The sequence below is a fragment of the Rhamphochromis sp. 'chilingali' genome, assembly GCF_963969265.1.
Source record: "Rhamphochromis sp. 'chilingali' genome assembly, chromosome: 12".
In the NCBI taxonomy this organism is placed as follows: domain Eukaryota; kingdom Metazoa; phylum Chordata; class Actinopteri; order Cichliformes; family Cichlidae; genus Rhamphochromis; species Rhamphochromis sp. 'chilingali'.
This window is the reverse complement of record NC_137939.1, coordinates 23749745-23775041: the sequence shown is the minus strand read 5'-3', so window position 1 is coordinate 23775041 and position 25297 is coordinate 23749745. Positions and strand designations below refer to the sequence as shown.

At 41.5% G+C, this 25297-nt stretch overlaps 1 protein-coding gene across 1 annotated transcript; it reads left to right on the top strand.

Annotated features, from left to right (window-relative positions):
- The first annotated feature begins 3106 nt into the window (after positions 1-3106).
- On the top strand, positions 3107-25252 carry bmp7b (bone morphogenetic protein 7b). The gene is made up of 5 exons (XM_080897964.1): positions 3107-3803; positions 19793-19985; positions 21345-21493; positions 23810-24013; positions 25101-25252. The coding sequence occupies exons 1-5, from the start codon at positions 3404-3406 to the stop codon at positions 25235-25237; spliced, it is 1083 nt and encodes a 360-aa protein (XP_080754090.1). The 5' UTR covers positions 3107-3403; the 3' UTR covers positions 25238-25252.
- Positions 25253-25297: the final 45 nt, after the last annotated feature.

The window sequence follows — 25297 nt, the reverse complement described above, 5'->3', positions numbered from 1 at the left end:
GCTTGCAGACAAACATGGGGTGGCAGGACATACCAGGTTGAAAGAAAGCAGTGAGTGATGGAGAGGAAAGCTGCAAGGTGCACTATTTCAAATAAGATAATCACATATTCCTCAGTGGAAAATATCTGCAGATCATTTGGACGTGTCACAGTATCATGAAGCTCATTTATACCAAATTAAAGAACGACATAAGGGTTGGGTTGCAATTGCCAGTTCCAAAGTATATGTAACCTATTTGTTATTGCTCAAGTCTAATAAAAGTCCTCTTGAATTTTTATCGCCGTCCTTTTTCATGATTTTTGTACCTGGCAAAACATTACGTTTAGTTGTTAAACATTGAGTTTTGGTTCTTTGGTTGTTGAGCTTTACAATGTGAACTAGTTTGAAGCTGTTTCATATACCCACCCCCCTCTTTTCTTCTGCCTGTCTCACAGCTGTGTCTCATATGTTCATGAGGCCCCTGGAAGTGTGAGACACCAGAAGGGGAACATTTGCAATAGCTCAGCTCCACCTGGTTAGGCTGTTTTAACAGGCCGTCGGTTTGTGCAGCGCACACAGTGGGGTTACGCCAAAAACATAGACGAAGGAGGACAGGACCAGCAGAAGAGGGAGGGGGCATGAGCAAAAAATGTGCCTCCGCCCTCTTGTGTCCTGGCACCCCAGCCCTACACTTCTTTATTTGAAGGTCAGTTTATCTTGAAAAAAAGTTTTACTGTATCGTCTGTTGGTCAACTTGGTCAGACCCCGCCCCTCTTCCACCAAACCTCATCCGCCTCACTGCATGCACAAGTCTTCAAAGGACTACTGCCTGCTGCTCTCTGAGGCAACACATGAAATAAATATTAATCTGACCTCTGACCGCATGCTTTGAGCTCCTAAGCAGTGTTAACCGGGCAGACAGAAAGAGCATCAACTCTTGTCATAGCTAAAAAGAAGTAAAAAGAAAGAAGCACAATATTTTGAAGTGTTACCTGGATGTGAAAGCATTTCCAGGTATATTTCACTGCACCGCTGTGTGGTCTTCTTTGGAGCTTTGCATCATGCTCCAACCTGTTGGAGTGTAGTGGGGAGGTGTTTATTTGCTCAGATCCCCTAAGATCATAATGGAAAGAGCGCATGTGTGTGCAGTCAAAATGCTCCAGGCCAAATGCTGGGTTTTAAAAGAAAAGACCTTTTGAGTTTACCATTATGAGCTCTAATAGAATAAGCCTTGTCATCATGGCTGCACAGCTGTTCAACTCAGCAGAGTTTTCTTCCTGAAAAGACTTACTCAGGTACACTGCATGTCTACGTTTTTCAGCAGCTAAGCAGAAATAATCTGTGTATGTTTTATTTTATTCATTTATTTTTAACATTTTCTTTTACAGGCCCAAACAGATTGTCTCACCATTTGTCCGGCTTGTGTATTTTAGCCAAAATATTCAATTTAGTGGGACACACTTGAGACAAGTTGTGGCTATTCTTTTGGAAGTTTGTATGTGTGTGTGCATTACTGACAGGATATTCAAACACTGTTTGTTCTACTTTTCTACTAGTCCCCCTTGTCAAAGGCCCCTTAGTGCAGCTTACCCTGCCTGGCCTCTGCCTGTGCCCACTGTTTACTGGGACTGTCACCAGACTCATGGAGGCCGAAACAAAGGGGGGTCTGTTCTTATTGTCCTGTCCAGGATTGTCAGCCCTTCTCTGGGCACAAACCGAACTGAGGGCTGGGGGTTGTTTGAAGAGCACTGGGGGCATCTGACCTCACCAGACTTACAGAAAGGGCATGAGAATGAGACAATGAGAAAGTCAAAAGAAAGTGAGAAAGAGAGGAAGATGTATAGCTATAACCCAGAACCTTTCAAGTCCTCTGTCGGAAACTGCTGTTATGTAAACACCTGCAGCCATTAGCTGATTCTATCTGAGGCACCGGGTAGAAATGTTTATATGTTACATACTACTGAAAGGCGAGTTAAAAGCAAATAGAGTATTAGATATACAAAATGAGTAGTGGCAGGGTATGTAAGCTTTAATGCTTTAAGCAATGTTGAATTGTCATTGGAAAAAAGAGGAGTGGAACGCCTTTGAAGACAAGAACAACCACATTAAATGGGCAGGAAGGTGAGCTAAGACCCCAAGACATGCTCTACCTCCTTTCCTCCCTTTCCTCTGTTTGCAATCATAGCTTAAGCTGTCTGGCAGCCTCTCTTGCTGTGCCATTGAAGTCTAATTTTATTGTCATAAAAATCACCTGGCAGGCTGTAGCCTGAAGACCCTTTGAAACTCCTCTCTCTGTGCAGTGAGTACTCTCTAGATAAAGCAGTCATTCTCGGGCCATCTGAAGTCCCTCCGCCTGTGTCAGTGAGAGCAAAGCGCACATGAGGGTCAGGAGCGTTCTATTAAAGTGTGGTGTTTAAGAGGTGCTGGTGCCAGGGGGGCAGATGGAGGAATGAAGCAGCTGCCGAACATCTGCACCCCTCCTTTGCAGTCTGAGCCCTGTGCACTGCTGCTTTTGTCACAAACTTCCTGCTCTAGCTTTGGGGATGGAAAACTAGGATATCTTCAGAAATGCAGCGTGAAATGGCAGTTGTGAGGCTGCAGTACAGCCTCTTTGACATCAAAAGATAACAGGCTTTAGAGTCTCAGAGCCACATGACCCAAGGCATTCAGAGAGTGCACCTGCGGATCAGCCAATTAACTATTGTAATGGCAGGACTGCAACTACATGTTGCGACCTCTCCTACAGTACTGAAGTACTCACTTGCAAAGTCAAATAAGAACTCAATGATTTGAAATCAGCCTTCCATATGTACACTCACCATGAACGGTCTGTTGTGGTTGTCTTAACATCAGTCGTTAGTGAATTATCACGAGCCTACAGGTACTAGGAAATGTGGAAAGCATTGACGAAATGTGGTGTATAATAAACTGAAGCGTCATAATACAAACCCAGTCCTAATCCTTTTCTTATTTGCACATGTAGCCTCAAGGCGTTCTCCTACTGGCAACAAAGCCAGGCTAGCTCTGCTCAATAAGGCAACCATAACATTCTCGCTCTCTCTCCCCCTCCCTCTCTCTCTCTCCCTCTACTCCTCTTTGCAAATAGCGCCTCCTCGAAACTTGTTCTCGTCTCTCCTAGTGAAACCTGTCTGCCTGCAGCCTTCTCTCTGCAGTTGCAGGCTGCACTACAGCTGGTAGAGCTTGACCGCAGGTTGCGCATGAGGTCCACGCGTCCAGGAAAGCAGTCAATAAAAGGACTTTGAAGTGAAGTTGATGTTTCACTCGGCAGCACGTCCCTCAACATGAGGGACCGTAACTGATTTTGGATATTAAACACAGAGTGTCTGCTGCTAAAAGTTTACTAACCATTTTTTTTTAGAGTTTCAGTGATCCGAATTGGGCGCAATTACGCACTGCGAGCATTATGGCACAGATTTTGGATAAGCGTGCTCCCGTTTTGCTCTTGGTTTGGAGCTACTGCGTCCTGGCAAACACTGCCTTTACGAACTTTACGTTGGACAACGAGTTTCACTCCAGTTTCATCCACCGTCGGCTGAAGAGCCAGGAGCGCAGAGAGATGCAGCGGGAGATCCTGTCGATCTTGGGGCTGCCGCACCGGCCGCGACCCCACCTCCATGGAAAACACAATGCTGCCCCGATGTTCATGCTGGACTTATACAACGCCATGTCTACAGACGGAGACGAGGACAGATACTCCTATCCTTACAAACCCGTCTTCACCACACAGGGTCCACCGATAGCCAGCCTGCAAGACAACAACTTCTTAAACGATGCAGACATGGTCATGAGCTTTGTGAATTTAGGTAGGCACTTTATTTTCTTAAGTCTCCCATCACATTCAATTTTATATAAATCCCCTCCCAGAAAAACAAGACGGTGGAGAATAATAAACACGTCGAAATATTATCAATGTAATCGTTGCTATGCGCGTCATAATAACCCAGGTCTTTTATTTGATTATTAAAATGTAGTACTAGTATGACTGTCTTTATATATTAATTATCAAACACATAGCAAGGACTTTGAAAAAAAGCTTTTTTTAAGGACACATATCTTTGGCTTGACGATTATAAGTGTTGAGAATTTTCATGTTAATTCGCGTCGGTGTTCTTTTTTTAACAAGGAGATTTAGCACTTTTATTATTGCACTCTGCTTACATCTTACACATTGTTTTTGGGACAAATCAGGCTTTTAGTCATATGATATGTAAGTGTCAAAGGTGGAAGAGCAGAATGACTGTGGTGGTATTTTATCTTCTTACAGCGCTTCACGTAAAGAAACAGCACAAGTATTTTTCTGATGGTACACCTGTGTCCACACAAAGGAGACCAGCACAATAACCACGTTTACATACTGCAGTTATCTAGCTAATACCAGGAGTGGCACATTCCAGTGTCCTTCTCTGTTAAACAGCTGTGCAACCAGCTAATGTTCAGGTGCTGTTCTGTGGATGATGGACCAGCAGCAGCTAACTTGTCAGCCATGTGTTATCTAAAGAATGAGTAAGTCAACAGCAGAATGAGTTCAAAGTGCACTGGGTCCTCCCTTAACTCTAATCTGGAGACATCCCTCACATCACAAATAATGCCAGCCAGTGATGTTAGTGTAGTCACAGTGTGGTTTAATTAGATTCAGTTGTTCACAAAGTGAATAACAATCGCACAGGACATACTTCACATCAATAAAACTGCTTTGTTGAAAGTTGTTTTCTGGCCCAATGTGCTTATCTAATCAAATATGTTTATTGACCTTTTATTGCTGCCAGCAACAGTCAGAGGTTGTAAAGTGTAAATAATCAAAACATTAGCATGTGTTATCAGATTTATGGATTGATAAAAGCATCATTATTATTCAATTTACTTAACAAATTATGTAGTCACAGCAACAGCTCCATTTAGGTTCCAGAAGAGTAGCTTTTACATATCAATCTGGTACCAGACAGACATAGAAATAAATCAAATCTGTAGCAGGCATACGGGTGGTTACGGTTTTTGTCAGCCAATAGATTTTGTTTCTTGACTTTCTGCAAGCAGTGAGACATTTACATTCAATCCTGGAAAGCTCATTGTTGGAGTGTCTTGGCAAGAGAGAGGGAGGTGACACTGGCTCCTCCACTGCACTGTGTAATTACTGTGGGAGCTGCTGCATTGTGACTATTTTTGACAGGCTGTGACACAGATGGATCTGACCACAGAGACTCAAGACACAAGTCAAGGGCCTCACAAAGTCAAGGGCCAAGACGGCACTAAGATGGCGAAAAAGGAGGGAGAAGGGAGCCTTTGGCAGAGTGATAAAGTTGGTCTGTCTATTTTGCAAACATCTTTTTAGCAAAAACCTTTTGCAAGATGGCTTACATCAACTAGGGAGAACTTTTTTTATTTCCTATGTTAACAACAACAAAGTCACACTGCCCTCTTGAAATCTTGTGGCTAATGTAATCACTAATGGCATCTGCTCAGGTTGAGTCTTCCTCACAGCACATATTTAGTGTTCCCTCAAATGACACTCATTTGGATATAAACAGCGCATTCGTGATTTAATCTGCCACGTGTTAAATCTATCAGTAGGGACTATTGTTAGGCTGGTTCCGTACTCTCATGTGATACCATCAAATAGACATCCTGGTGGCTTTATTCAAAACAGCAGATAATATGCAATTTCGTTACCCTTTACACGAGAGGGAGGGAGGGAGGGAGGGAGGGAGAGGGAATTCACAGAGAAGAAAGTGATGGCTTTCAAATGGATTGACTATTTCCTCTCCAAATTCCTTCCTTTCCACATTTGCTCGTTGTGGTTTTTGTTTTCTTATTTAGGTTGTCTGAGAGCAAAATGAGTGTAGCTTTTATTTAAAAATTGTCCCTCAAAACTGCATGTCTCCATAGCTACTGAGCCAAGGTACATTAGTCAGACTTTGTACCCTAGGCGCTGCTTCCTGAAAGGCCCGTTTTCATGCACTGTTTGCATTTAAATTTAAGGTCAAATATGTGAAAATGGATCTGATTTTAGAATTGCCATCAAAATCAAAGATCCCTGAGCCACTAGAATAGTCCATATTATGTAGAATGTAAAATAATTGTTCTAGCTCTCGCTCTTCCTTGCTGATTGCCACTCAACAGAGCTGATACACTTTGTTGTCAGCTTGTTTGAGTATATGCAGAGACCAATGCAGCCAGCTAGGGTGGGTGTGGGCTTTGGGACAGACCTCAGGCCAGGGAAGTCCTCTCTCTGAGTCACTTCAGTTTAAAAGGCCAGCTGTGTAAATGACTTACAGCATGCATTCAGAATGCATACTGCTGCATGGAGCGCAGCTCACCCAGGTCCTGGGTGTGTGCCGCATATGTACATGTAGCACACCAGAAAATTAGCACACTCACACTGCTGTCATAGCTAAGTAACAATAATGAATTTTACCTGAAATGCCCATTTTCACATTCCCAACCACAGGAAAGGGCCATGACTTGGCTGTCTGCTATTTGCATCCTGGATGACTTAAAGAGAAGCAACATCGTCACCTGTGCTGTGTGTGTGCGCGTGTGTATGTGTGTGTGTGTGTGTGTGTGTGTGAAGAGGGAGGTGAGGGCATAGTCTATTACTGCAAGATGTTTTCATGAGGTGTGTTAGTCACAGCGTTTTTCCTGTTCTCATGCAATCACGGATTAATGTATTCTTATGGGGCTGTGAGTCAATCACAGTGCTACACTAAGGCAATCATTTAGTGGAAGCTACATTTAGCAAATTCATAAGGTTATGATATGGTAGTGTCATGTTATTACTCCAAGTTAAGACCAATTTTATCCTTTGTTTTTCTAATTGCCAGCAATTCTTAAAGTTCTGGCATGTCTCACTGAAATAGGATTTTTTGTTTCACATTTAATAGGTTATGTACCGATACCCTTGAGCTCCACACTATTAACGGGCCATAATCCTTTAATGACTACTTGAAGCCACAGATGGCGCTGTTACCATTTTACAGTTGAAGTTGCGGTAAAAGTTCCTATAATCCTTTTTTGTTTCTGCCTGTAGGGCCTCCCTTTCTCTGATCACATTTTGTTTTCCTCTACCTTCTCTTGCTCTCTCATCCCGGTCCTGTGGATCTGAGACACTTCTGCGACACCTCAGGCTTCGGAGCGGCAGCGGACAGATCTGACGGCTCGCATTAGCCCAAGTGCCTGTTCGGCACCCTCACACCCCTCAGTCCTGCTTTGCGCGCTTCCGCTACTCTGCAGGGGGTATCTCACCCCGGCACCACTCTCCCTAGAGTTAACTACCACTATTTGCACCTCCTTTAGATCCCTATAGAGCTCATTAACTCTAATAACACACCTGGTACCTAAAACCAGATATGCGTAGTCAGTCAAAAGGGGCTGAACAAACAAGACTGGAACACTGCACTAAATTATACAAATTGATACCCTGTAATGATCTGTCTTTTTCTTTATTTTTCGGTTGCTCTCACTCTAACAGTGTTTTAAACACAGAACTGGGAACAAGTAAGTCATACTTTCCGTATGCTAAAAGGAGACTGGTGATGAAAAGTGGAGTGCAAGGGAAGTGTAGCTTGCTCAAGATGTTTATCCTATAAAGAGCAAAGAGAGTTTGATCTCTTGGGTACAGAGTGACTATCCACAGTAGAGCGATTACCACGTTAGGAAACATCCTGCCCACTGGCAGCTACTGATGACATCATGCCTGCGTGATGCATTTATACTGCTGTAGGGTCTGACAGCACTGACTCTCTGGGAAAGGGTCAGCAAAGTTTCATGCTATAACTTACTCACACTTAACGATCATTAACTTGCCACAGCAGGAGTGTGTGCACGGTCACGAACACATGCCTTTGAGCCTTTGCACAAGAAGAAACAGTAACCACAGGAAGAAGAGTCTTTACATTTAAGACTTGTGGTCAAACCAGACGTCTTTTGCTTGAAGGCCATGGAGAGGTTTGAGATTATACTAACAGCAGCTTTGCTGACCTCTTACTCTCACTGCAGCCATAAAACATGTTTGCCCTCTGCACCCATAAACCTTACTTCTGGGTTCTACCTCATGCTTCACTGAGGATCACAAATCTGAGATTTATACAGAATATGTGAGAACCTCGAAGAAACACTGACTGTAAAGACTTTCTTGGTATCTTGATGCATGCTCAATCATCCAGGTAAGACAATCCCAAAAAGCCGAAGCACTACAAAGTGATAAAGTCAGTCTCCAAAGAGGCCGAAGAAGTCACTTGGATGAGTGACGAAACAGTTCTCTCACTGAAAACGTTGCGACCCATTTCCGCCAGAATAAAGTTTTTGGGACTTTCTTGGTACAGTCATTCTCACTTGCTTCTGCTGGTATAGAGCCATGCAGATGTTTTTGTTTTAAAGCAATAATTTGGCTGTTCAGTGAACACGCTTTATCACTTTGTAGTGGACTGTTGGGTAAAAAGATCAATAGCTCGCTGTGAAACATGAAGCAGCAGGGCAGCTGAGACTTGCACTAATTACACCCTGTTTGTTTAATTAATGAAAACAGTGAAGTGTAAAAGCAACATTTTGCCGAGGTTTATTTGCCAATCTATTTCTTCATTGCTCCAGTAGCTTACTGTATACTGTCATCCTCTATCTGACACAACTCCTCCTTAAAACCCTAAAGCTGTCATTTTTACATTTCTGTTTTTGTATGAATAAAACAGCTGGTGAACTTCAGAGATGCTTGTAGTTTTGATGTAGCCAGGCTAGATGCTGCCCCGTGCTTTAAATCTTTGTACAAAGCTAATTTAGCTCTGCCATGGATGTAATATTGATCTTTTTATCAAAATAAAGATGAGACAGCAAACAAATCCAGTTTTAAAAAAAAAGATTCCTTCAATTTGGCTTTGAAATACCCTATATTGAGATTTTTTTCTGTATGATGTATAATAGAGGTTAACTGAAATCTTTTTATGTTGCTCACTACATCAAATCACAGTTCATTTTTCAACTACTCATTAACTAAGGAGTGAATCTGAAGAACCTACTCGACAGTGACGGTTCTGAATATTGGAACGTGCAACTTGCATCAGCTCCCTTGTCAAAGGCAATCAGACATTATTGAAAGGTGACTGTGACTATAAAGCAGCCACATCCTAAATCTACAGCAGTCTTTGTTTTGATATAATGTGCTGGAAGACAGGGATAAACTGTAGGGATTAACTATAGGATAAAACAACTCAGAGATGTGGAATTGCAGCCATTCAGTTTCCCCCACTCACCCACTCTTCCCCTCATCCCCCTGTTTTTATGTTCTCTAATTTTGTGACCACAGGAGCCACACCCTCCTCATCCAGCCAAGCCACCCCTTATTATAGACCTCAGGAAAATTCACATACAATACTCATGTTGGCAGAAGGAGAAACTTCTTAAAATTGTCTCCTGCATCACAGTGCAGTGTCTTACGCACGTGCGATGGCCACATTGACACCCTGTTTTTATCAGCTTGTTGTTCATTTGGTGGAATCACAGCCCATTCCTTCTTGAAATAAATAAAATAGCTGTGAGGAAACTCAAGGGAAACTCAGCTGCTTGCCTGAAGAAATAGAAACCTGTGACAGCCAGTTCATGTTCCATGCTTCACAGGCACAATATTTCAGCACTTATCATAAAACCACTTGCGTACATTTGTTGCTTGGCTTTTACAAGCTTTGATTTGGCTGTCGGAGCCTGGTGAGGAATCTGGTCAGTATTATGGGCTTCCGCTAACGCAATCTTCTGCTAGGAGAACTAACACACATTACACAATGCAGCTGGTGACTGGGCAGGGTAGGTGGCTCTAAAATAGTGTTTGAGTTCGCACTCCCGTCACGGCTCCAACATGAAAATTCACAAGCACAAGATGTTCACACAAGGAAAGACAATAAGGAATGAAATGTGTGGCATCTATTTGCGATCCGCCTTTATCCTCATGTTTCTTCTTTCATTTCATTCCTTCTCTCTCTTTCTCTCCCCTCTGCCCTGTCAGTGCCTCAGTGCCATGCAAAGAGCGGTGCATTTGTTTTTGCATCAACAGAGCTATTGGTCCCAGGATCTTTGACTTTGCTCTCACCCCATCTGCCCTCTCAGCTTCACTGTTTGGTACCTGCTGTCATGGAAGTGCAGGGGAGTGCAGATGCTGCTGCGCACTGATAAGGCAAGGCCAAAGTAACGCAGACGATAGAAAAGTAGGAAAATGTGTGGAAATATTTTTTATTCAGTGGATCAGGTTTTTGCATTTCAATATGCATATTGGGGTTTTAGCCAAAAAGCAAATTATTTCAGTTACTGCAGAATTAGAGCCACATATGGACAAAAGAAATATGCAAGGAAGGAGAGTAAAATTATTAGAAACACTAAAATGAGTGCAGCATTCCTGGCAATGAAGGAGGTCCGTCTATCATTGAGGCAGAGCTAGAACGCCCGCTGCTTAGTACATCTGGGCTTTTTGACCACTCGCCACATCGTCCCACCCGCAGATTGTTTCATCATCTCTCTCAGCGAGTGCCTTAGCCTGGCCAAATGCACAGAGGTTCTGTTATGTACATCCAGATATCATTTCGGACTCCTGGGTTCAACAGGTGAATTTCTTAGATAAGACATTGGGAAAAAAACATAATCTTCCTTGATCTTGTCAGCTGTGTACTCTGTGAAGCTGTTGGAAGCTTATGAGAAAAGAGATTAATTGTCTCCATTTGTGGTATTTATTTACACACTAGACCTTGGTGCAGTACATCAAATTGTGGAGTACATTAAGAGAAATTACCTGAGTGGAAGGCCGGGCTATCTGTACTAGCTATTACATTCCTTTGCTTCTGCTCACTCCCTGTCCAGCAGAAGGCAATAAAACGTGCACTCAATAACACTAATTAGCTCCAGAAACATTCTTTCTGAGCAGGAAAGTGAGCATACGTTGCTCTCCACACTTGTACACATTAAAGTAGATAAATATGCATGTGCTTTTTCATTCACTGGGAGTGTACACAGAAGCGATTACATAAATCTAGAGGAGGAAGAAAGATGTGTTACAGTCACAGTGTCAAGGACAGGCTGCATGCAAAGAGGAAAGACTGGCCTTCAACGCATACTTTGTAGGCCAGACTTTATTCTGGCCCACATGTGAGAAGCCTCCTCAAACACAGCTGGGGAAGAAGCTGTAATAAAGAAAGACAGCGACAAACAAATTCAGCAACTCAAGAATAGATGAAAGGTGGAAATCTCTCTGCTTCTCTCTGCTGTGTTTAATAGAAAAGCATGGAGAAATTAAGGGAAGAGGAAGGGAATGCTATGTTTTGCATTCAGAGAAAGTGTGTGGATGTGTGTGAAAGAGAGATGGGGAGTAGAAAAACATACAAAAGAACTTGAGAAAGTGTTGAAATGTTTTATGTCTGGGAGCACAGGAGGCCTAAACCTCTGGAGATGAGGGGCAGAGTATGAGTTTGGAGACTAAATACCACGCAGCACCTCTGGGACCATAAAACAACAAGTTAATTAATACTAGGAGGCCAGTGGTGATAATCAATACTGTTGATTCAGGAGAATAGGCAGGGAAATTTGGTATCATATGGCCCTGTGTGTAGGACATACTAAAAACTGGGCCAGACGTGATGGTGGAGGTTTAGTTCAGGGGACTTGTTGGACGCCGAAAAGATAAAGTTTCTCTGCACAGCTGCTTTGGCCTGCAGACAGCGGGAAACATCTGTATTAGCCTCAGCACCACGGGCAGCCCACTGTGAAGAGGAATGCAAGGAGCAATAGAGAGAAGGGCGGGGAGGGAATGAATGTGACATATGAGTGTGTATTTAAAAAAGAAATATTGGAGTTCTTCACTTGCTATTACCTGACTTGGCTACTAGCTATAAAACTAGAGCTGCGTGCCTCTGGTGTGACTATAGCGTGACACAACTGCTTCTGAGCGCACAAGTGTGTGACACAGTGTTGTCTGCAAGCCAGAGCCTCTTATATGTCTAAACTAATTCACCAGTTAGTCATTCCTTCCCTTCTCTGGTCTCCATTATCTTGCTCTTAACACACAATATGTGGAGAAGGAACTGTGGCAGCTCCTATGGGAACAGACAGAGGGGCATGAATGGTGCAGGGCCCGGTGGTCCCATATCAAGTCATCGAGGCAACACAGAGGAATATGTACATGGAAGTGCAGGTCTGTGTGGTACTTCTCCATCTCCACAATGAGAGAAAAATTTGTTCGTTTAGTTCTTTTCACATCTGTTTAGTGAGATGTATCACATCTGGTGCTGATTAGCAGCACTAGAACACTTAAAAATTAATATAATTTTTCATTGGCTTGGTATTTATTCACTTTGTAGATGTTTTTGCTACAGCCTCCCTTGTGACTTAGAATAAGAGCTGATTACCATTACTGCTGCTGCTTACGTCCCGTGATCTATCAGGTTTAGTTCCCACAAAAGCAAGAGAAGAACCCAGCTAATCATATATAAGCATAAAGAATAGGACACAAGTACAGAGAAGGAAGGACAACATACACTCTAGACCTGTGTATTACTGTTCATCTCCATAATATGATAATAACAAGAGAGGTCTGAGAGTACATATTTGCACCCAGGCTGAAAATTCCCTCCACATCATGCATGAGATCAGTCCCCGGATCCAGAGATGTATCTGGATCCAGATTAGTTTATAATACTTTCTTGAGAACAAAAACAAGACAGTATTTCCCACATTTTCTTCAGTTTCATATGTACTATTTGTTGAAATATGATGCAACATGTCCTGTTTTGCAAAGAACAAAACAAACAAACAAAAAAGGATCTGAATGAAATTCAATCATTGCTAAATCTTTGGCAAAAAAATTCCAGGCAAATTTATTTATTATATTTGAGTAATCCTACTAACAATCAGACAAGGCTAAACTCTTTATTTGTGTTGAAAAGTAACTTTTGTGTATTAATCTTTGACTTATTAATGGACATATGTGGGTTACCCATTTTTAATGGTCAATAAATACTCCTAGTAAGCCAGTTAATATTACTTCCTAATTCAGTTGCATGAGTGCCAGGTTGACATCAGTGCTGAGCTCTCACTATTCAGACTTAAAGCAAGCCAAAGATTTACTCTTGTCCTGCCTCTTGCACAAGACTTTTCCCCCCTGCTTAGAGTTCTTAGTCAGCGTCCTCTTTGGTCTTCTTCAAGCTGTCACAAAGCTCATATTTGGTGGTTTGTGACATAGTGCCTTTGAGCAGTAAGCAGCATGCTTCTTGTGGAAAAATTGTGTCCAATCAGGCAAAGTTACGTAATGCATTTGAGGCCAGAGTGGAAATGAAAAGGGGAGTCACTCTCTTTGACATGTGTTAATGTGGCAGTTACTCATTTTGAAATTGTTATTTTATGGTTAAAAAAGTTATTGAAGTGTAAATCAACAGTGGTCGTGTCTGTTTTTGCTGTTATTAAATATGTAGGTTTTAAATGTGAGTGGGCTTTTTTAAATCCCCTTTTTCTAATGGATAAAAGTCCTTGAGCCCTATGATTTCACAGAGCAGTAATTTACTCAAATGTTAGTCTAACACAAGTAAATTAGTGAGTAAGTGCACTTTCTGGGGACTATTTCAGTTTGATTTATTTATGCAACCAGAAAGGTGTATGTGACATTAAAGCCGTGGCTTTATACAAAGTGCTGAAATAACATATTGTCCTTTTCTTGTGAGCTGCTGGTGGTGGTGGTGGTAGGGGGGCATGTAAATCTATCTCAAAAAGTGTTATAGGAGTCTATGTCTATACACACAATATCTGTTTTAACACAAAGACATGTTGGATTTTTTTTGGTTTTTTTGATAATTCAAAAAATGTGTTCAGAATGATCCTTTTTTACATTTGATTCTTCTCTCGAGAAAGAATTGCGGTTTTGGCTTAGCACGGGCTAAGATGCTAATACAGTGTTCATGAAAAACCTTCTGGCTGCCAGGTGCATGGTAAACTGAGAGGATGGAGGACTCACTGTCCCTCTGATATCTGTGATGTGTGCTGCTGTGCACGTGTGTGGCCTGCTCTTGTTTCTTGTTAAATGATATGGGATAACCATGCATCATCAGCGTTTTTAGAAAAAGCAATCAGACGTCTTAAGACCAAATGATAAAAGCAGCTCGCTGTGTAAGAGTAAGTGCTTGTGTGTGTGTGTGTGTTTGCCTCTTTGCATTTGTGTGTTGTTGCGTCTCTAATTATGGATTACAAAAACCCATAATGATTGTGTTACCGTGCTGTGACGCACAAGACTGTTCACTTCACAGGCAATACTTTGTGATAGTTGTGCGTGTGCAATGGACTATTTTTCTGTTTGTGTGTGTGTGTGTGTCCGTGTTAAGGACTCCGACTGATTTGGACGTTGAAAACTCTGAATGAAGGGTTCACATGGCATCAGAGGGTGTGTTCGCCATGTTTGTGGTGTGTGTTTTTGCGACACAGGTGGGGTGAAGGCTACTCACTTCCTCCCAGAGGAAGTCATAAATGCACTCACTTGGCTTTAACTGTGCCTTGTCCCCTCATCTGACGACTGCTTCCTTTGGAGAGAATTAAAAGAGAGAAAACGGAAGAATTATAGCAGAGGCCTTAGCTGCACTCTGTACGCTGCGTTATATTTTTTTACACAAATTACACAAATACCAGCACTGAAGAGTGGACATTTGATGTGAGAGGAAAATATTTAGTGTGGGAGTTTTACAGCAGCAGCATCCAACTGCTCTCATAAGCAAAGATAAAGAGCTTTTACAGTAAAGGGGCGGGGTGGCTGCTCAGGGGGGGCTCAAGAACAGGTCTGGCTTTCTCCCCAGAGGGACTGCACCTGCACTGGGCTACAGAAGGAGGGAGAGTTCCCTGGGACAGTAGAAGAATAGGCAGGCTCTAAAATTGTGTGAGAAGGTTCCAGGGTAAATTAGTAACAAGAAGTAATTGTTTCCTGGAATAATAACATTAAAGTGGTAGTCCTTACTTGTTGCATTCCTCATAATATTGCAGGCATGTCCTGTTGTGTGGGGATGTGTCCTAGAAGGTCCTGGAAGATGATACATGATAGTGATGTAGGAATATGAAAGAGAATATATATTTCTTTTTCACACTTCTTTAGAGTTACATAGGAGTCTTTGAACCTCAAATGATCAGAAATGTTAAATTCTTTTACAGCATATGCCTGCAACAAAGGCCCCAAACAGACAGACTTTGCTTTAAGTGGTCAGAGGCCAAAAGTGAGCCATCACTGTGCTGTTATCCAGTGTGCAGTAGAGTCTGAGCTTGAGGTGACCTGCAGGTGGAGAGGTATAAGCAAGCTTGTATGCATGCATGTATTGTCAAAACACAGTATAATGTTGTAATGTTTGACTTCAGGGTGGGAGCTCAATGAAGGCTCTGATGAGAAGAGATAATAAACAAGTGGCACTGCCTAGATCCACTGGTGTTGAATTGATAAAAGCATGTGGTGAAATCCACAAAACCTTGAATTTAAAAAGCTGTACAGCTTTTGAAACCAGTTCAGTGTGTGCCCATAGATGGAGAACAATGGGAGCCTAAAGCTGTGCCTCACTGAAGAGTAATTAGATCCTTTCTTATACCGAATCATCTCACAGTGCTGCCATTGTACGTTGTCCTTCAGCAACAGGGTTTAATAAAGATAGAAATGAAAGGGGATGTAGGAAAGAGATCCTTGTACTTGTATTATCTATATCGACAGTGTTGGGAAGGTTATTTTTAAAATGTGTTCCACTACAGATTACAGAATACATGCCCCCAAATGTATTTTATAACGTATTCCGTTACGTTACTCAATGAGAGTAACGTATTCTGAATACTTTGGATTACTTAATATATTGTCATGCTTTTTACAGCTACATGAATGTACTATTGCTGTGTGATTTATTGAGGGTTACTCGCCATACCAATACCAACTGGATGTTTAAATCTTAATATAAAATGAGTAACAGTAGGGTGGACATTAGGTAAGGCTGCACTTTTTTGCAGCGATCTCGTATAGAAAACTATTCCGCGTGTATATAAAACAGGTCCGTGGCTCCGAACCGAGGTAAACGGACCTCTGACCAATACGTCGGGTTCCGTGTTGGGCTCGTAGCCAAAAACTAGCTTTACTTTGTTGTGTGGGTTAACTTTGCTAGCAAGAGACAGAGAGAGGTGTTGAAAGGCTGCAGTGGTTATTATTATTATATTTACATGCTTCTAGAGAGAGCATAGCCTAACATATGAAACAGGAAAAGACCGCCGTGTGTAATCCCTTTATTTCAACAACGTAACTGTATTCTGAATATCACCTTTTTAAACGGTAACTGTAACGGAATACAGTTACTCATATTTTGTATTTTAAATACGTAATGTCGGTACATGTACTCCGTTATGCCCCAACACTATCTATCTATCTATCTATCTATCTATCTATCTATCTATCTATCTATCTATCTATCTATCTATCTATCTATCTATCTATCTATCTATCTATCTATCTATCTATCTATCTATCTATCTATCTATCTATCTATCTATCTATCTATCTATCTATCTATCTATCTATCTATCTATCTACATACTTGTGTATGTTACTTGTGACTTGTATAAGATTTTGGGCACCTTTCTGCTTTGTTGGCTGGAATAGCTGCCTAAAATTCTTGTGAGAAACTTACAGTTTTTCTCAGTCGCTTTGGTGCGTTTCTCAGAACACCATTAACATTTGCACAGCAGTTAGTGCATTTCCCAAAACAATTAGTGCAAACTGCAAAACCTAGTGGATAGCCTGCAAAAGCACGTCACATGCACAGAATTGATTAGCCATACCTCAAAAGCAAGTATCCATGTCAATGAAACTGTCAGTGCCATCAAAATGAAAAGTCTTGACACCATCTTTATGAACAAGATAGTCAAATGGCATTGTCATGTTTCCACTATGACAGTTTATAATTTCAGTGTTTCCCATTGCAAAAACAATTGGTGACACCTGAAAATGCTGACAACAGCACTATGGCCTACCTGTACAGCCATCTGAAATGTGCAGTAAAGTCACTGTAGATGTTATGGGAGTCTTGGGAGTAACTAAGACACTGAATATGTACGTTTCACATTTCCATTGTGTAGAAGTGTTTGTAATCCTACAGAATTGTGCAAAAGAAAAATATGCTACAGTCACTTGTTCACTGTAGAATACATGTAAACATAAAATCACCCATTTGGTAGAGCCTCCTCATGAGTGACAGCTGTAATTCACCTGAGATCAATTGTTCAATTTCGGAGACATTTCCAAGAACAATGATACAGAAAGGTATAGGATTTGCTTGACAGATGGCCAATATTTGGCATGTGATAACTAGTTCAACAATTTTGTGTGTGATGACTTAAGCAATGGATGTATGACTATTAGTTTTATTGGGAATGACTATTCAGCATCCATAGGTATGATTACTTTTGACTGACATGACATAAGCAAATGGAAATGTCAGAAAGCAGCAGGGAAATGTATGGAAGCAACTGATTCATGTCCAAAATCATTTGCAGTTTGTTCAGAGAGAGGAGAAATTGCTACTATGATGTGCACAAATGACTGAGTGTTGTGGAGGTTGAACTAATAGTTATGAGAATTTCAATTCTGATCTGAGAAACGCACCAAAGCGACTGAGAAAAACTGTAATCCTAACCCTATATTTGAACTTTTGTTAACTATAGGTGACTGACCAAGGGGATACCTGTGTTCTACAAATCAATTTCTCCAAATGTAATGAAGTAATGTACTTAAAGGGGGTCTGTTGAAGCCTATAACAACACATATGAGCTGTTGGAAATTTATCTAACACATAAGTCATCAGAAGAAAGTGTCATTTCACCCACAATCCCACTTTATATCTCGACAGATGAGGACAAATCCTATAACTATGGCGATCCACTGACATTTCCTGTCACCCTCCTCTTTCATTTAAATTAAACACAAGCAAAAAAAAAGCTTTTTTAAAAAAAAAAAGTTTCAATATCACTTGAGCCTGACTCAATAATGTATATTTATTATTTTCTTTGATTTCTTTTTGTACATTTGAGTGCATATTTTATATTTGTGTGTATATGCATACATACTTATATGGGTGGGGAACCTGTCTATCAGCTAATAAAGACAAAAGTGGCGGGTGCCTCAGGAGATGATGAGATAAGAAAGGCACTGACCCCTGGGATTTCCTGCTGGGACATGAGATGAGCAAGGTCAGGGAGGTACAGGAGGGGTTGGAAAGCTGGGATGTGAGGATGAGAGAGAACAAGGGGTGGGGAAGGGGTACACCGAACATCAAGCTCCAACTCATGAGAACCAGATGAAGGGCAGACTGGATGACTCTCTGGGGCTATGAAGGGAAGAGAGGGGGAAGAAAGAGGCTCATAAAGCTGTCAGAGTCCGCCCGCATCTCTCTATCACGGCTCAGTGTGTGCCAGATGCATTGCTTTTAGTGCTAGTTCTCATGAATGTTTCAATCATAAGCCAACATGTGTATTGAATAGCTATAGATGTGTTTAATTTGGGGCTGACCCCGAGTCTGACAAGCTATGTCATCTCCTCGCTAATAACTGAGGATGATGGATGGTTTAGGAAAAATGAATTGTAGAAAGTCTGAGCGTAAAAGACATTTGTTGTCTTCCTACTTTGCAAGCATATGTTTTGTTTCCCTGGAAGATGCAACTCAATACCACACAAAAAGCTTTTAAGTTTCATAAAAAAAGTCACATTAGCTCTTTGTGTCTGCCTGTAAAAATTTTGTATCACTGCTAAAGGGGAGAATGCAACATAACTCATGTGAATGGGAAACATTCTTTCATTCATTCATTCATTCATTTATTTATTCATTTTCAGGCACAACAAATACCTATATTGAACATAAAATACACAAAACAAAAAACAAAACTTGCCTGAAAAAGGAGTGGGACGAAGAAAACTTATTAAATCCCACCCCTATACTCACTCATCAACAAAAAAAAACAATAAACTTCCCGCAGCTACGCCCATCATTGCATACAGACCCATCAACAGCCCCGGGCAGATACAAGCATCTAAGCGGCAGCTCGCAACCAACAATTAGAGCCTTCATAACTGAATACAGAATATATAAATTATAAATTGCATTACCACAGGTAACAGGCAGTAATAACTACAAGTAACAGACACACATACATATACATACATATATATCTACACACACAAGTACATATATGTACATACATACGCACACTTTATTTTTTATTTTTTATTTTGGAATCCATACCAGCAATGGTAAGAGGACAGACATTACAGAGCACACTAAAACCCATCATTGAGTATACTGTGACCAGACCAACTGTTTGTAGAGAAATTTAAATCTATGAATATTTTTGCATTGTTTCAATTGTAAACTCAGACTGTTCCAGATTTTCACACCACATACAGACACACAAAAGCCTTTACGGGTTGTTCGAGTTCTGGGTAATTTGAATTCTCCAAAGCCTCTCACATTATAAACCTTTTCTCGAATTTCAAATCTAGTTTGTAAATTTGCCGGTAAAAGTTTAGTAAAAGCTTTATACAAAATTATGGATGTATTGTAATTAACCAGATCCTGGAATTTAAGTAACTTTGCCTGAAGAAAGAATTTGTGAGTATGATCTAGATAACCAGCCTTGTGAATAATACGCAGTGCTCGTTTCTGTACTGTGACTAATGGATTAGTTGTATTTTTATATGTATTTCCCCACACTTCTTTGAATACATACAGCCTCTTTAAAGATACATTTTTCATATTTTTTTTATGTTTATGTTTTGCAGTGGAGCACGATAAAGAATTCCTACCGGTGCGGCGGCATCATCGAGAGTTCAAATTCGATCTATCACGAATCCCTGAGGGTGAGGCAGTCACTGCTGCCGAATTCCGTATATATAAAGACTTCATCCATGAACGGTATGATAATGAGACCTTCCGTATCAGCATCTACCAGGTGTTGGAGGAACACTCAGACAGGTGAGCATTGGTTTGTGGCTATGTGTTTCAAAAGATTAGTTGGATGCTGAAAAGACAGTTTCAGGGGCTGGACCACACCTCACTTACTAACCTGCCGGTTGTACATTTATAAGCGTCTTCTCCCTACATGCTAGTATATTCTTGTTTCCTTGCCTCACCTTTTCTTTTCTTTTTATTAGTTCTCACCTCCTAGTCCATACAAGGGTTACCTACCCAGGCTTTACTGCTATTCTCTGTCATTGTCTCATCATAACTGGGGTGGGGTCCTTGCCAGTGGAAAAAAAACGACATGGCATCATGATATGTTAATATTTAGTTCAAATCGCTCATCTTCCCAAGAACAGACTTTTAGTCTGACGTTATTTATCAGTAAGAAATGCTTCCTTTTGTTGTAATGTATGTTTCCTGTAGCAAACACTTTGACTGATCTGGAAAAAAAAAAAAAAATAGCAAGAACTATCGCCCTGTCTTATACAAATGTCCCAGTAAGTAACAGCTTAACAGAGGGGTAGGCCCAGAACCTGAAAACAAATTCAATAAATTCAAGGAAGTCTAGTCATCAATCATTTTATGTCATAGATCTATGCTTTTTCTATTGAGACATGGAAAAACTACCTAAAATTTATAAATGAATTAAAGTTTTAACAACTTATCTTGAAGGCTTTGATACACCTACCAGTAGTTATACATGTAACCCTGGAATGGCCCATATCCAGCTATCTTCAGCCCCTCCTAAAGGTTTCTATTATCCAAAGGGAACAACACCGTCATTTATCCCTTTGCCAAAGACAGGCCCAGGTACATGAATGAACCAGAGCTCTGTGACACATTATCTTCCCAGTCAGAAAATAGGTCGGGATACATGAATGGCCACATGAAGAACAAGGGATTTAGTCTCCAATGGTGAAAGGGCAGAAAGGGTCAGAGTTTACTGCTGAACAATAGGACCGACTTGGATATGCACTGTTTCTCTTTTCACACATTCTTGTCCTCTCTCACAGCTGTACTTTTTGCTCCCTTTCTCTCTTTGGCTTTTTGGCTCTCCCACAAAATTCCAGCCAGTGATGGACCGTGTGTAGTGTATGAAAGGACCCGTCGTTTATAAAGCCATTATTGTCAATTAAGAAAATGAAGTGTTCCCCTGGGCCTCACCAGCTGGAGCCCTCCCCGCCTCCCTTGCCTTACTGTCTGTCTTGCTTCATCTCTCTCTTTGGTTGACTCTGTCACACTCCCTCTCTCCCCTCAACAGCTCTGCTTTGGTCACTTAGCTGCACACGCTGCCACCTTGTCTCTACCTTTAAAAAAAAAAATAGTGCAAGTCAATATCTAATTTTAAGTGAGTTTTCTTGTCCCTTTCAGGGAGTCAGACCTATTTCTGCTGGACTCGAGAGTGATCTGGGCAGCGGAGGAGGGCTGGTTGGTGTTTGATGTAACAGCCACCAGTAACCACTGGGTCCTGAACCCTGGCAGAAATCTGGGTCTACAGCTGGCTCTGGACAGCACAAATGGTCAGGGCAATGAATGTCACAGAAATACACAGAGTGTGATCAAAATGTTTAGTGACTTGGCCCATAAAGAGCAAAAACCTGTCCAGCTTTAAATTTGGCAGCTTTTTCCTTGTGCGCTTGCACTGCTTCCAGTGCTCCTGCTACATTTGGCTCATTCCCCGGAAGTCCTGTTCTGTTCACTGTGAAACTCAAAATTGCGCAAAGAGCTAATATTGAACTTTTGTGTCATACTGACCCAGTCATTACTGATAAGGAGACTTCAGTGCCTGGCTATGACTGAGAAACTACACAGCGGTCGAAGGGTTTTTTCAAGACGTTCACAGGATGTCATGAATGAGTTTTCCTGAGTCAGAATCTCAACTCAGAGTTTTACTGTAAAGTCCTGAGGTGACTGAGGAAGAACAAAAAACTGCCAATAGTATGAACTGTGGCATGAATCATTATCAGTCACCATAAAATGGAGTGAAAAAGCTGAGTTCAGAAAGAATAGTGTATCTGTTTTAATTTTCTAGAAAGAAAACGAGTTCAAGGGTCACTGATTTAACACAAAGAAAGAGATTCAGTTCAGTGGAAGCCATCAGTCCTGATACGTGCTTGTTCTGACACGTATCAGGACCACTTTAAGTGGTCCATGGATGTGCCCATAAAAAAACAAATGGGCAGGAAAAAATATTTTGATTGTAACTATATTTACTGTCTGATGGGTATGTGCCAGGTAACTGAGCTAGTGTACTTGTGTAATGTGATTTCCACAGAAATTAATAGCTGTCACTCACAAATTGCTACAGAAAAGGACATGAACAAAGGTACAGAGGCTAGCCAATAAAAAAAATATAAAAAATACTAGACTCTGTATATGCAAACTGTAAGATTTGCAAGGGTAAGATGGGTAAGTTTTCATTTATTTGGTCATTAACGCAAATGTCTACTTAGCCAACCACATGGCAGCAACTCAGTGCATTTAGGCATGCATCAGAATTTCCATGGGTCAATGGAAATTCAAATCAAGTATCAGAAGGGAGAAGTAAGGTGATTTAAGTAAGACTTTGAAAATGGCACGTCATTTGTGCCAGACACGCTGGTGTGAGTGTTTCAGAAACCTTTGAGCTACTGGAATTTTCCGCACAACCACCTCTACAGTTTACAGAGAATGAGAAAATACCTTTTTTTATGTCAGATGTCAGAGGTAACAGTAAATAACAGCTCAATACAACCAAAGTATGCAGAAGAACAGCTCTGAACACATAAACACATCAAAATTTGAAGCAGATGAACTACTACAGCAGAAGAGGGTGCACCTTAAAATGTCTTCAGAATACAGGTTTCTAATGCAAAAGAGTTTCAGCTATATTTAAGGGTAAACGTTACAAAATAACAAGCTTGCGTGAATAAACAGCATGAATCACAGTACTGTGCAGATGATTAAGGTAAGATGTTGAACACAAATGAAGGTCGGCATTGTATTGCAACAGACAAAGGCCTCCATCATCGCTGTAAAGGTTACAGTCAGATGATTTCTTCCTTGTGCGTGGAAAGATAAATCAAACCCTGCTTCTCATCATTCATCACCACTATCATCCGCCATACCCTCAGCATCATTAGCAGACATGCGGAAAATACAGTGTGCTAACCAAAGGATAACATCTCAGCAGGAGTTTGTCATCGAGAGCCTTAAATGTTTGTCAGCGAAAACTTTATCAACAAACAGTCAGCAGGGAGTGTTTGAGAATATCATCCATCAAAGGATGGCAGGATGTTACATGTTAGGCGAGGAAAACAGACACTATGTAGCCTTCGAGGCGTGCAGTGGGTGTGCTGGTGAGGCCATATCTATGAGTGTGTGTTTGTGTGTTGGATCAGGTATGAAGGGGTTATGGATGAGCGTGTACAGACAGGTTCCTGCGACTTCTCGTCGCCAGCAGCGACCAGAAGCCTTGATTTACCACTGAACAGTGATCAGACACACATTCTTCCATGCGGGAACCAGATAGACACTACTGCAGTGCTTGTACACCCGCAAGCACAAACACACCCACGCAAACACAAGAAGGGAGGCTTTGATGTTCAGCGCTGCGTTTGTTCTTGCTATTTCAGAGGTGGAGAAGGGAGAGGAATTCAGAGAAGAAAGTCACATGTGTAAAACCAAATGCAGCGAAAGTGGTTTCAGTAAGAGCAGTTTATATGCAAAATAAAAACTTAAAAACAGCCACACTAAGCAGGGACATATTTATTTAAATTCAGGAGCTCAGCTTTTCTCATTTGCACACTGATCTGTCTGAACACCTGTTCCACTGTCCTCTCTGTCACCCCCTACAGGAGAGAGTATCAGTCCTCGTACGGCAGGCCTGGTTGGTCGCAGTGGGCCTCAGAATAAACAGCCCTTCATGGTGGCCTTCTTCAAAGCCACTGAGGTGCACCTGCGAAGCATCCGCTCAGCTACAGGAGGGGGCAAACAGCGTAACCCCAACCGCCCGAAAGGGGCAAAAAGCCAAGAGGCGCTTAGAGTGGCCAATGTTGCAGGTAAACACAAAATGTGTTTGTGTTTTATAAACATTCAGCTATGATTTACTCTGGCGTGTTGGGATAACCCCCGGATCCATTTGTCTTTTGTATCCTTAGTGAAGAATTCATGGAATGGGAAATAAATAACTGGTACTCTACAGTTTCATAATAAAAGGGCCAACTCATGCAGCATGCTTATTGAGGCGCTAACACACACACAAGCACGTGCATGTACCGAAATGCAAAAGTACATCCCTTTAATGGATGTGATTCCTGCGATGAATATTCAAGGCCTTTGTTTTGAAGGTGTGAGAGGGCTGTGTTTATGTGAAGCACTGAAACATTAGACTGTAATGCCTGAGCTTCAAATATGCCTCTGCTGTCTTTGTTTATTTACACAAGCATTACAGAGTACTTGGGGCCAAGTTCCCTGCATGGAGGTAAGGCAGCACGGGCTTTTATGGAAGAACACATCTGCAGCTTGCTGTGGGGCAACCCGGGCCACGACACATGGGCTAAATGGGCCTGTTTAGAACTCTGAATAGCAGTGGTCTTTAACTAGATGATGAGAACCAGTCGCTCATCATCATTTCCAATGTGAACCGCTTTCAGGAACTAATGCACCGCAGAGCCCCAGAGGTCACCAGGAGAAGCGAGAGATAGCATTTGATCGAAAACAGACTATTCTTTTCAACACATGGACCGAGTAAAAAGGAAAAAAAAAAAACACATGTTGAAATAAGCGGGAGAAAGGGGAGAGAGAATAAATAAAGTCAAGAGTTGTGAAAATGTGGCTCGGCTACTCTGCGTGCACATCTGCTTCATCCAGTAGAAACTCAAAGCCCGACACAGTGACCTCTGTGCAGCATAGCCCATTCATTTAAGTCAATTAACCAAACTGCTGCTCTAGATGGAGGTGGTTTCTTTTAGTCGTTGTACAAGTGTTGATGTTTTGCATGAGAACATGGTGGCATGTTTAGGTCTGCTCTTTATCATTGCTGCCTAATTGGGGTCTGACGACAGCAAATAGTTACTCGTCTAGCTGAGAAGGATAAAAGCACTTGTGCTGAAGTATAAACTCTCTATTTTTCTTCCTGTTCTATAGAAAACAGCAGTACTGATCAGAAGCAGGCATGCAAGAAGCATGAGCTCTACGTCAGTTTCAGAGACTTGGGGTGGCAGGTACGGAAACCATTCCTCTTTCTTCGGTCGCCAGAATTGCTTGGCCCAACAGAAACCTAAACCAGACACTGCTGTTTGCTGCTCCTATCCCAGATTCTTGATCAGTGACACAATAAAAGC